The sequence below is a fragment of the Notothenia coriiceps genome, unplaced genomic scaffold (genome assembly GCF_000735185.1).
Source record: "Notothenia coriiceps isolate Sejong01 unplaced genomic scaffold, NC01 NC01_scaffold00036512, whole genome shotgun sequence".
Taxonomy (NCBI): domain Eukaryota; kingdom Metazoa; phylum Chordata; class Actinopteri; order Perciformes; family Nototheniidae; genus Notothenia; species Notothenia coriiceps.
Window position 1 is genome coordinate 217,274 of NW_011369213.1, and position 13,325 is coordinate 230,598.

General features: G+C 39.2%; 1 protein-coding gene across 3 annotated transcripts in view; it reads left to right on the forward strand.

Annotated features, from left to right (window-relative positions):
* Window positions 1-487: 487 nt before the first annotated feature.
* LOC104963912 (glutamate receptor ionotropic, delta-1) overlaps window positions 488-13,325 on the forward strand; it is a 98,516-nt gene continuing 85,678 nt past the window's right edge. For all 3 annotated transcript variants that reach the window (XM_010792596.1, XM_010792597.1, XM_010792598.1), the window contains exons 1-2: window positions 488-772; window positions 12,130-12,335. In XM_010792596.1, coding sequence (XP_010790898.1) covers window positions 499-772; window positions 12,130-12,335 — 480 coding nt within the window. In that variant the 5' untranslated portion in view covers window positions 488-498. The remainder of the gene's footprint in view (window positions 773-12,129; window positions 12,336-13,325) is intronic.

The following is a 13,325-nucleotide window of genomic DNA, read 5'->3' on the forward strand; positions in this document are numbered from 1 at the left end:
TTTGGCTTTAATCAGCTGTCTCATTTTTGTCTGGGGAAAAGGATTAGAGGATGCACCCCTCTGAATCTCTCGTCTACACATTATAATACAATTTGAGAAGCAATCCCCTCCTTTCTGTGATCTCTTCTCTACTGCAGAGGCTCAGATGTAATCCTAAGGAGGATACACAAAGACCCATCTTCAATTCTTAAAACCAGTTGAGCACACTTTCTTGAATAATGTACAGTGCTCTAACAACCTGACATATTTGTTCAATGAAAAACATGCTGTAATTGACTTTGAATTGCAAATCTAACCATGTTTTGCCTTATTTCTCCTCTTCTTCTTACCCGACTCCATCTTCCTCCATATATTTTGCTTTTCTCATTATTCTTTCCCTCCTATTACCTTATCCTATATTCTATTTCCTTTCTTTAAATCCTTGTCTGCACCCCATTACTCCTTTTTCTTCACCCATCTTCCCTCTGTTATTCTTTCCTCTGTGCAGCATGTGAGCTGATGAACCAGGGGATCCTCGCTCTGGTCACATCCACTGGCTGCGCAGCTGCGAGTGCCCTGCAGTCTCTGACAGATGCAATGCACATTCCCCACCTCTTCATCCAGAGAAATGGGGATGGCGCGCCCCGCACCGCCTGCCAGCTCAACCCCAGCCCAGAAGGAGAGAGCTACACGTTGGCTGCCCGTCCACCTGTTCGAATCAACGACGTGCTGCTCACCCTCGTCTCAGAACTACACTGGCAGAAGTTCATCATCTTTTATGAGAGCGACTACGGTGAGTTGGGACGGATGAGAGCAGCTGATGCCCAAAACAACACATGACATTTGTATGTGAGATGATTTCAGCTCTTTAATTTAAATGTTAATGCTCCGAAAAACCCCACCGGTGTCAGCGGGAGATCAGGCTGACGTAAAGCCGTATATTAACACTAAGAATTCTTATGCTGAAGAACACACTCAGAGTAGGAGCTAAGATGAAAGAACATCACCACACACACACACACACACACACACACACACACACACACACACGCATTGTACATTCACTTTGCTACAAAAATGCATCAAAGTTCAGTGGAGATTGTCAGGAAAAAAAAATCTCATTGCTTCGTTCACCATTAGTAGCATCTTCATGAAGAGACAAGTCTGCGCCTAATTGGCTCATTGGTGGCACCAGAGGATGACGGCGTGTCCCAACAGTACTTAATATACTGTATTATTTGTCCTTATTCTCATCACAACGCCCACATGGACCAGACCTTTCCTGACCCACATTTGGTAAAAGGAAAAGGAGCGTGGAGTGATTGACAAGATGGTACAAGGGCAGAAAGATTAGGAGTATATATTGCTGCATTGGCATTACTCTGATGATACTTTGCCACTGCTGGCTAATCTTTTTACTACTCGGAAAAGTGCAATCACGAGGAGAGCGTAAATCAGTTTGATTTTTCTCAGTACAGTAGAAGCTACGGTACAGCAAAGCGAGCCCTCAGGGGAAAACGACCTTCCACTTATCTCACACAAGCTACCCAGCACACACACACACACATGTTGGACCCTACGGCTAGTCACGGAGCTCCCAGTTAATGTATGTGACATGCTGTTTCACATTTACAGAGATCTGTCTTAAGACACTCTTTGTAGAAAGTGGATTTTCAGCATTAATTTGGATCGATTAAAATCCCTCCGTGGAAGAGCATCTGTCTATCTTTCTTTCTATCTGTCTGTCTGTCTGTCTGTCTGTCTGTCTGACCTGTTAGCTCTCTGTCTGTCTGTCTGACTAGCTATCTCAATGTGTCCCTTAGTATCTGTCTTTTCTATCTAGATGTCTGTCTGACATTATTTCCTGTATGTCCGACTTGCTGTTTTTTGTATCTATCAGTCTGCCTTTTTCACTTTCTCTGTGTCTGATTTTCTATAATAGCTAGTTGTCTGGCTATCTGTCTTGCTTTCTATCCATCAATCTGCATTTTGCGGAAATATTAGTCCCTCCTGGTACAACACACTTTTCACTTTGAATAATATCCTATCAGAAAGTCTTAGTGTAGAACATCTCACCGCAGAACAGTGCACCATAGCCTTAAATTGCAAACCCTTGAGAGGGAACCTGTATCTAATGCATGAAGGTTTAACAAGGCACTGTTGGTGAGAAATAATGGATAGTAATTCTAGCTGTAAAAGAATGGCCTTTTTTTAAGCCAGCTAAATTAGATGCTACAAAGTCAGCACCGTTGACATTTGTGCTGGTGTTAACACTGTTTAACACTGCACTAGTTAAATTAAGGAATGTAGCGGCTAATTAGGATCCTCATCACATAACAGTCAAAATACCCATGGTGCCTGCCTTGAAGCAGTACTACAGTGACCCAGACTGCTGCTGATAGAGAAAAGTGCGGCCTGTAAATCTGTGTTTGCACTTTGAACATAGGGATACTACAGTAAGTGTTGGATTTAAATATGAACTGCTCAGTTTTATTCAGATTATGTATCTGTGTGGTTTAACACGATTCATATGATACATTTTAGTTTTACTTCTTTGTCAAGCTTAAAGTTGAGTTGTATGAGTTGTGTTTACCGTGCGTATTATATGACTCATCTTAGATGGTTGCCAAACACAAGTAGTCATACATGAAGTTGTTTAAACACTTTGATTGAAATGAAGAACTCATCGAAGAATAAGTAAACAAGGTCAGAAATCTGACATTTAAATGCCAGCATTTGGTATTTAACAGGTTTTGAGCTAAATAACAGACACTGCACACCCACACTCGTGCTGTCAGTCGGTCTGGCTGATAAGACATCTTGACACTTTTAGTTATCTTGGCGAATATCCTGCGGAAACGTTTTGGTAGCCAACGTTTATACAGCTTATATAAACAAACTATAGAATTGTATTATGTTAATGACTGGATTATCAAGATGTTTTTCCTATTTTGTAAGTTTTCTTTATCTTATCCATTGGTGAATTTAAAAATCAAATGTAACTGAATACTGCAATGACGGAATATCGCATTGCTAACTTTATATGAACTACTTTTATCTCTGTCTCCTTTGTTTTTGCCACAGTTTCCATCATTGCTTAAACTTTAGAACGCAGATAAGTTTCGACACCGTGTCACTTCCAACTCAAGCTGTCAGATCAGTTATATTCAAACAGAGGAAATTAGGTGATGTAAGCTAACTCATGGCACAGGAGCTTAGAGTGTGCTCTCGGTGTGATCTTGTCAAAGCCTTCCTATCTCCTCTTCTGAGCTTCCTGTCTATGTTTAGCATAAAAAGGCAGGAAGTACAACACTGTGACATCTCCCTCTCTAGGAAAGTTCATGTTATGATATGTGTGATATTCTTGTGACATCTCCAACGGTTGTAGTATAATATTCCTTGTTTAGGTTTGCCAGAAATGCCCAGATTTTCGTAGAGTTTTTAGTCATGTACATGTAACTCGTACATACAGGTTCATCTGTATTTTATTATGGGCTCTAACCGTTAATTAGATACATCATTTCCATAACATACAAAAAAAGGTACAAATTGGCAATTAAGATTTCATAACTAACAAAATAAAACACTACGGTTCATTGAGTGTTGCTTGAAAACATGACTGCAATTATATTTGTCAAACAATCTGTAATCTAAACAGCGTTACTAAGTTTTATTCAAACAAAAATATATCAGCAAAGAACTTTGAGATGGCTTGTCAAGTACTTTTATCATAAAAGTCTAGTTATATTACACGGAGTAATGCAAACGACTTATCGGCTGAAGCACTGAGTGTCAGACAGCAAGACATTATTTGACCATTAAATAGCAGTTACATTAATGTTTAGGAATTAAAAGATGTCCACACTGACAAGGCGTGTTCTTTCTCCCTCTTAGCTATAATGAAATGTTTTAAAAGACTGTCACAATGACAAAGCACTATGTGATCCATCATCACTGTGCTCCATCTTTGTATCGCTATCTTTGTTTTACATTACCTCCTATAGAAAGTTTTTAATTTCTTCTTTCAGAGATCGAAAAGATCATCATTCCATTATTTCTTTATCTGATTCAAAACTAATAATATGAGTAAATGACGGTCAGAACATGTTCAAAAAGGACATTTAATTTACAGATTCATCACGAGCATCTTTGCTATACCAAGGCCATCTTTATCGAACATGTGAGGTATCAGTGAGCTGATGGATTTGCGATGTAGTTTAATAATGCTTTGTTTTTGCTGGGCTGCCGATTCATCAATTTGCTGATGGTGCGTTAGTCTGTAAAGGCAGATGCTATAAAAGATAGAGCACCGTTTAACTTAGAGCCACCGGCATAACACTGTAGCACTAGGGACATGAAGTCAGCTATTGGAAGCCAGGATAGGACCCGGAAACGAGACAAATTCAAAGATGAAATCCTAAAATATTTCAGAAGCTTCTTGAATGTTGAACCCCTTGCAGTTTTTTTGTACATTTCATGTGAGGATGAAGAAGAGCTTTTGTTTGTTTTTATTTGTTAACAAGTGATTGTATATTTGTTTCAAATGCATCCTTGATAGTTGAACTCAAGGAGTTTATCCTGAAGTGTATTTCAAGTGTGTGGCCTCACACAAAAATGATCTGAAAAATCATTATCTAAAAAACACTAATCTTGAAAATGATTAATATAACCAGTCATATTCCTTTGTTCTTGGGTGGTGTGCAGCACCCTGCTCTTCAGTCGGAGAGCAGGGTGCGTTATTATAGCTTAAACGGCTGAATTCCTTGACCTCAGAGGCGAAGTAGCCTGGTGTAATGAAGTGTGTCAGGGAAGCTAGCAGTCAAGCCACCAATGCATCAGTTGCATAAAAGCCACAACAAACAACTCTTAAGGCTTCACCTCTTCTGGCTCCATTTGTTATCATACATTTTCAACACATAATTTGATTCTCTGTTGTGAGAGAGCATTTTCCTTAATGGCTTTCAAAAGCAACAGTAATAACCTTAATCTTTAGTTCAAGGAAGCTGATTTCATAATACGAATGCAACACATCCTTTTGTTTGTTTTGTGCCCAAAACAAATATGAAATGATTCAATAATATTAGAATCCCATAAAGCCCATTGCAAACCAAAAGACCTTTCACGCCTTTTAGGATTCAGCTTTTTCCTTCTTGTTAAGGTCTTTCTTTTTTTTATGCCAATGTATTTTTCCTCCTTCAAACAGTTCTACGGTGCAGATTTCAGCCCTGCTCTCTGACAGCGCTGAAGGGTAGTTTAATCTCTCGTATTTTTATTTGAAAAGGACAAAATAGACCTGGTGCATGTCAAGGCAACAAAAGTTCACCCGAACAACAGAAATACTGACAAACAAACTTCAGGCAAGGCAAACTCTCCCTCTGCAGTCAAGGACCATGCACTGCAAGGATTCTTCTGAAAATGACCAAAGTGCACCGATATCAGAAGAAACTTGTGTACCCAAAAAATGAATGTCTTATTTAAAATACAGCGACTGAATCCAAAGATGTGGTTTTATTACATTGAATTCTACATTTTACCATGACCTGACACAACTCGTGTTCATTCTCTCCTCTTCTCTTGTTTATCAAACCATCCATGTCTTTAAATCCCCACAGTTCAGAAGAATGGTTGCAGATTGAATAAGTCAGTCATGCCATGCTGTCAAATCAGACACAATATGCCTTTCTATCTGGCCCATGCCCTCCCAAACAGTAAGATCCTGAAAAGACCTTGAGAGCTAGCTGAGTCACCTTCGCTGTTCGATCAGGGAAGGAAATTAGGAAAGGAAATGGAGGATTATTAAACCTCTTTTTAATAGTGCGGCATACACACACAACGACACGCTGAAATAGACTCTGCATTTAACGTGTTCTAGTAATAGGAACAGAGATGTATAAGAAATATGTTAAAATGGTAATATGAAAATGTATTTTCATTAACCCCTAAACAAATCCAACTAAATGATAGCATGGCAATGTCAGCCTGTAGGTCAGCAGGCCAATCCACCACTTTGGTCTAGACGGAAATATCTCGGCTATTGGATGGATTTCCATGAAATTCATTAATGCCTCCCTGGGTCATTAATGTTTCCCAGAGGCTGACGCCTAACGAGTTTAGCTCAAAGCACAGAGCTGTTTGCTGTACACTCTCAGTCTAAGGGTTTGATATATGTTATCTGTGTGCCTTTGCAAGGCCATTTAACATGTGCTTACGCTGTACTCACAGTTGTGTTTATGTAAAAGGAAGCTATTGATTCTGTGTGGGAGGAGGCACAGTGGATAGCCTATCTGCAGACAAAAGTGTCTGTACAATTGCCCTGTCATTTTATCATAACAAGGAGGGCACAAGAGGCACGATTATTGGAAATCTTAAGAGAAAGGTCGATTTCTTGAACATCAGCAGGCTCCTTGGCAGGTCTGACTGAGTTAACCTGTGCTTAGTAATGACTTTGGAGCAGCTATATCTGTCTCTGCCCACCCTGTGGTGACTGGCTCTCTGTTAAAGGAGGAGAGAATTAGGCTGGGATTAGTTGTGAGATTGATTAAGATGCTCTTGGACCCATGTAGGGGGTGGTTCCTAATGTGGAACGTGCATTTATAACTGAGGCAGGACATACACAAAGGATCCCTCCTGCAGAGACCGTGGTCTTTGTGTAATGTGTTATGTTAGGGTTGGCGACAGATCTGAGAATATAAACCAAGCATTTTGGGAACAGTGAAGACCTGCATCGACATTTCATACGCTTTTGATATTAACTTATTTAACAGAAAATGACAATGTAATGCTACATTTAAGCCATAAGGTCTGTGATACTGCCAACTAACTGTAACAACTGTAATTAATATGTTATTTCACAGGTAGTGAACGCACAGGTGACCTTGCAATAATTAGCTTATTGTAAAAGTTGAACGAAACGAGAGGATAACAAATGTTTAATATAGAACATAGAGTGTTTGGGAAGAGATATTGTTAGCTTCCTTATGCAGTTTAGGTACATATAGTTCGTTTTTTTTACCTGATAGCTCTCTGTATTAAATCTTATTCTGAAAGGTTGTCCAGGAACAATTTAGAAAAGGTTAATCATTCATAGGAGATTGTAAGAAATAGGAAATGTACGGATATTTTTAAGATACTGCTCCATTATTCTCCTCACTACAATGTTGATTACCCGCTGGAAAAGAATAAATTAATCCTGCATGACCAGAGAGCAAGACACTTAAGCTTTTTTTGAAAGGGTAAAATAACTGGCAAGACCTTATTTGCATACTTCTGTGTTGATGACAGAAAACTGAGAAAAATGTCAAGGCAATTTTCCTCATCTCAGCAAACTATTTGAAACCTTTAACCTGACCTATTTTTAAATAATGAAAGAAAACATGCTTTCCATTATTATACTCTACAGTTTTGTGCAGGGGCTGATTTTTCAGTTTTAATGTATTCCTGCATTATTTGTCATATTTATAATTTAAATTGTTGCATTCTGGTCCGATTGTCTCCCTTCTAATCACACGGCTTCCCAAAGGCATGCCAGCCAAACTTAGCAACAAAATAAGGCAGTTAAATGTATTTTTTGCTAAAGCCTACACAGTGGCAGTGTAAACTGACAGTATCTTTGAGATTATGGACTGGGCCTGGACTGAAATATATATTAGGTCTGCACATTGGGACTTGACTACTAATATTGGAACCTTTTGGTTGATGCTGCTTCCCTTCAGTTTGTATTGCCTTTGAATGACAATGGCATATGTTCATGCCGACCAAAAGTATAATAGCAAATTCAAACTACCCAGAAGAATGGTTAAAAGACTTTAGTAGATGTAGACCTCCTGTGTCAAAACAATGCATTACATTCAAGTCTGAGGCTCAGTTGTGATCGTTTTTTATTTTAGCCTGCTCAAAATAAACAACAGGAAATGGTTAGAATACCAATATCTATTTTCACTGAAGCATAACAACACAAATCAGTGTATAAACAGGGAAGAGATTATACTTATTTTCATAGATTCACCTAAAAAAGACAAAAAACTGATGAGATGAATCATTATCATAACTTCACAAAAAAAATACTTATCCAACATATCGAATCCAAATCCTGTGTTATGGTCATGTGGTGGTGGTTTTGTCGCCGTTATATTAAAGAAGCCCCAATATGCTAATGGTGGTTTGTGGTTTGTCATGTGTGATATAGGTTTTTGCGCATGTATGGTCTGCAGAGGCTAAAATAAAATACAAATAGGAACCTGAAAATGAGCTTAAGATGTCCTCTTTAGAAGATCAATATTTGGACCACAACCATTAACAGAATGAAAAAGAAAGTAAGAACAAACAAGTTTATGATAACATACCTCATTTGACACAGATTTAATCGTCAACTTCATTTATTTTGTATAATTTCCTATGGTATGATGGTATTTTCCTCTAATTCTCTTCCTATACATATAGCAAAATCACTAGCAAGGGTTTATTTATCTGCTCCATCTGAGCCTTACATGTATCTCTTTAACCTGAACCTTATCTTTGGCTAAGCTAGGCTGAGCACTGGAGTCCCACACCACTAAGGACCATTCCATCAATGGTGTTTGGCATTGTGTGAGAAGATAATTCTAATTTCTTCACCATTTGTCTTCTTCTGCAAGGTGTCGGATTGTTAGTCCACAACCAGTTCATAACTCATAATGTACAATATGCAGACAGACATACAGACAAAGCCTCTCTGTATTTGCCCTCTTCTCTATTATCGTCACCAAAAATGCCCTGTCCTCTAATGATAGATAAGAAATATCTAAAAAATGATAGAATATAAATTGTGATTATTGCATTTACATGGACTCTGATTATTGGTTTAAATGGATAATTTGCACTCTCCACATTAGCTTACAAACATGTATCCAGTCCCAAATGCTGCTAGATTGCTTCCCGATTATGTTTTGTGACTGTCGGGCTAATCGTGTGATTTTTAATCAAACATTTGTGTTTTATTTTGGCCACAAAATATTGGTAGTGTAACATTAAAAGCAAGAAACTAATCAATAATGCATGAACTAGAAATGACATCTTGTGATCACAACATTTAATTTGCGTTCCTGTTGTGTATATAATCAGCAGCTAATATCTGTCAGTTTTCTTTTGGTAAAATATTTTCTAAGTGCTGCATGATGCAATAAGGTTCTCATTTAGTGTTGATGCATTAATTACTGTCACACACACACAGGTCAAACATTTCGATGCAAGTGGCCGCAAAATATGTTGTACTGTTGTTTGGATATGATGTGCTTATCTATTTCATAAGATACCATTTGTTGTACTTATATTCACATACAGTAGTTAATAAAAAGTAAGTAAAATGAGGGTGAATTTAATCCGAAGCAGTTTCTCTCTTACAGTTTTTTTTCTGTGTGTCTCGTTGCACAACACACTCAGCACCTGATCTATTTCAGATTTGCAAAATAAATCTTCATTGCATAGGATTAACAGATGTTATTGTTGCAAGACAAAACTCTGATTGCTTAAACAAACTCATCACAATCTTGAGTAAACACAGGCTGGTAGCCATAGCTCACTGCTTGGATTGCAACTCAGCTCGACAGCTCTGTAAAAACCTCTGAGGCCTTTGATCATGGGATACTCATTTCAGCATCGCTCCAATACAAGAGGGAGTCCCGCTTTTGTTACAACCTCGAGGAACATTAAGCTGAAAAGGATGTTAGAGAAACCTCATTGGTTATATCTCAGTCTCCCTAGATTTATCTAGCCTGTCCTTCCAAAACTGATACTGTTAGAGTAAAAGATAGGTAAGGGATGGAGAGATATCAACAGTGCTGAGTGAGTTCCCATATTTTGTGACAAAGCCGGATGCTGATATATATGGGGCAGAGAAAGGTTACGTTCTGATATCTAAAAGTTTCAGAAGCAGATTTGTGTTCAGAAATGACGCTCGGGTAAACATTTCCAAAAATCAGACCTTTAATTCCACGTTAATCCTCTTTCCTGCAGCCCTGAGCGTGGCTGACAGGGACGCCCGGTGGAAAAGCCTGCTTCGGGTTCGGAACACTGGCTTTGAAGTCCGATGTTTCTATCGAAGTTCTAGAGTCGTTATCGCATGGCAGCTTTCCCTCGACCCTTCAAGGGATTAAAAACTGTTTGTTTGCTACAGTTTGTTCCTTCTATTTCCCAGTTGGGATCTATACAAGATTTCCAGCCAACAATGGTATTCATTATGTCACTGCAGAGGATAGTTGTGTCTTTTGATCTAGATCTCTTCTCCTGTTGATCCAATCTGAACCGCATTGTCCTTTTTAGGAACTAAAAAGCCTCTACGAGGATGATTTCTGTTGTGTTGAAAGTCTTTATAAAGTTTTCGAAGCTCAAACTAATTATGCAGGTTTGACAACATTCATTCATGTTCAGACTCTTGTAGAATCATGCTGTGAACAAGGATTTTGACGAAGTCTCTTGGATAAATAATCACATTTCGTCAACTCCACAACAAATATGTGTTTATGAGTTAGATACTTGTTTGTTTGATTCATCACTAATGTTCAAGGGGGAACAACAAGCCCTCAAGGGTCGGTACAACAAGCCCTCAAGGGTCGGTACAACAAGGAGGATTCACAATTAAGAATAGAGTACACATGAAATCATATATATGTATGTTTGGTCTACAGTCAATATGTAACCATATGCTACTACATTTAAAAACTGTATATAGAAAATATTGTTGTTGAAATTAATTGCAACGGTTCAGTTGTGAAACACAAGGGGAAGGAACTATGATTAACTTACAAATTGTGTTTGTGCACTTACAACTAGAGGAATTACTCAGAGATGACTTTCCGCCCATTGTACTCAAAACCAAGAAGGGTAATTTCAATTCAATTTAGAAAAGTGTGTGTGTGTGTGTGTGTGTGTGTGTGTGTGTGTGTGTGTGTGTGTGTGTGTGTGTGTGTGTGTGTGTGTGTGTGTGTGTGTGTGTGTGTGTGTGTGTGTATATATAAAGAGTTTTCAAAGAGTGCCGCAGTATGAGTTTGGCCATGCTTCAAAAATGATGAACGACTTAATTTCTTGTTTTGTTCTGCCCTTTGAACATTTCTATTCTGTGAGTATTTTTGTTATCCCCAAAATAAATTGCAAGGCAACAGTAGCCGGGAAAATCGAACTTTGTGTCTAATTCTTATGATTTGCTTCATATGGTGCTAAGTCATATCGCTGTCTCAACGAGCCCCAAGTTATATAGGCAGAGAAACGGGGGGGCGATGTACCAATATGTTGCTTCACTGCTCAGACGAGTCCAAGAGCTTTCTTATTAGCCTAATTCCCAGTTTTTGCTTCAAGCATCTTAAAACGATGTGCCATATCATCTCAAAGAACGACTACTACCCCTACAGTATAACATTCTGGGTCTGCGTCTGTATGTTGTGCATCAATGCTGCTATATCTGTGTTTGCGCTAGTTTGACTTTCTATCCCTCTGTGCTATACACAATCTGCTCTGAGCTGTAAGGCACTAAAGCGCTTGATGACTCATCAAACCTCCAGAGATGCAACAAAACCCACACAGGGATGCTTAAAGGACTATGACCCTATCCCCTCTCTTTAACAGGCATGACTTGGCACATGCTAAGCTGTTGCTCCCCCTTTGACTGCTGGGAATGGTGTGGTTATTGTGAGCCCTCTGCAGCACATCACTTTTGATTTGACTGTGCAGCACAGGCTTCTTTCAAGTGGTTTCCTGTATTGTGAACACACACACACACACACACACACACACACACACACACACACACACACACACACACACACACACACACACACACACACACACACACACACACACACAAACAAACTTAGTTACATGGGGACAGCAACACCTGCCTGCAGTTTCATATCCTGTAAACCCCAGGAAACAGACAGACAGTAGTGCTTGTTGTGATTTGTAACGCTTTAGATCAGGAGTACGAAACCTGCCTTGAAGCCCTTGGAACGAAGCATGAAAAAATATCAATGCATGTGCAGCTGTTGAAAGCACAATGCTCCCCGAATAAAGCATTGTAGAACATAGCACCTGCCTTAAAAGTCATTATTTCTCCATCTCTGTCTGTTCTTGTTCGTGTGACCGCCGATCTCTCACTCTGTGTCTCCATTTCTCTTCTTTCAGACATCCGTGGACTGCAAACCTTTATGGACCAGTCGTCTCGGATGGGTCTGGATGTTTCTCTGCAGAGGGTGGACCGCAACGTCAGCCGAGTCTTCACTGACCTCTTCAACACGATGCGCACTGAGGAGCTCAACCGGTACCGGGACACTCTTCGGCGAGCCGTGTTACTCATGAGCCCTCGAGGTGCACAGGTGTTCATCCACCAGGTAGGCTCGGTTGTTTTTAGATTGATCATTATCAAGGGATTAGCAACAGGGGCAGAGAAATAGTAAGAGCTACTGTAGACTTTAAAGATGATGACCAATAAAGGTAAACACATTTGTCTTTAACCCCAAATTGACAACTGATAACACATTGAATTGCTTCAACTGTTTTGAATGAACAAACATGAGAAGATAATTGATTTATAGAATAAATAAATCGTTTTTATTGGAAAATCTGATCAAACAAGATGCAACTGCCTTTCTTAACCATGTAGAGTTCTGACTGAAAGCAGATGGCATGAGTTTGGAGATCAGTGTACTTGACTTCAGTATCGAGTTGGCTAGAAAAACATTTTAGATGCCAATATTCTTCAACAACTGGTACAAATATATTTCTGGACAGCAGAAGCAGTTTTTCTACTGAAAATGTGGCCTTCACTGCACTGCCAATGAAGAGAGTTTTGTTTACTTTGCAGATCAGCAGCACTGCATATAACCCCCGGCAAGACTCAAACAAAGTCAAAGTCATAGCCTGGGTAATTTGCATCGTTCTTAGCTCTTACCATTCTAACATGGAAGCTAACCTCTTCTCTCTGTGCTGCCGCCACATCATGTGTCTTAATAATAGCAGTTGGAATCAGAGGAACGTGCGCAAGTTCATTGACCTTTTTTCTGTACACATTGTTTTTGTCTTACCTTGCTTAGTTCAAAGCTCATTTGTTAATCAGCTGCCCTCTCCTCAGTTTCATAAGAGATGATGTGTGTGTCCATGCCTGACCTAAAGTCCAGTGAACCAAAAGTAATTGGGTTAGATCTTATGATAACAAAGAACACATTTATCTATCTCCTTGCTCAGGGGGCAGACATAAGTGGAAGATTTTTCTTTTAATTAATCCATGCTCTTTATTGTTTTGGCATGACTGAAGAAAACACTTGCGTGGCAGTGAAAAACATGGCCACATTAGAGCGACCTGAGTGGCTTATTTTGCACAG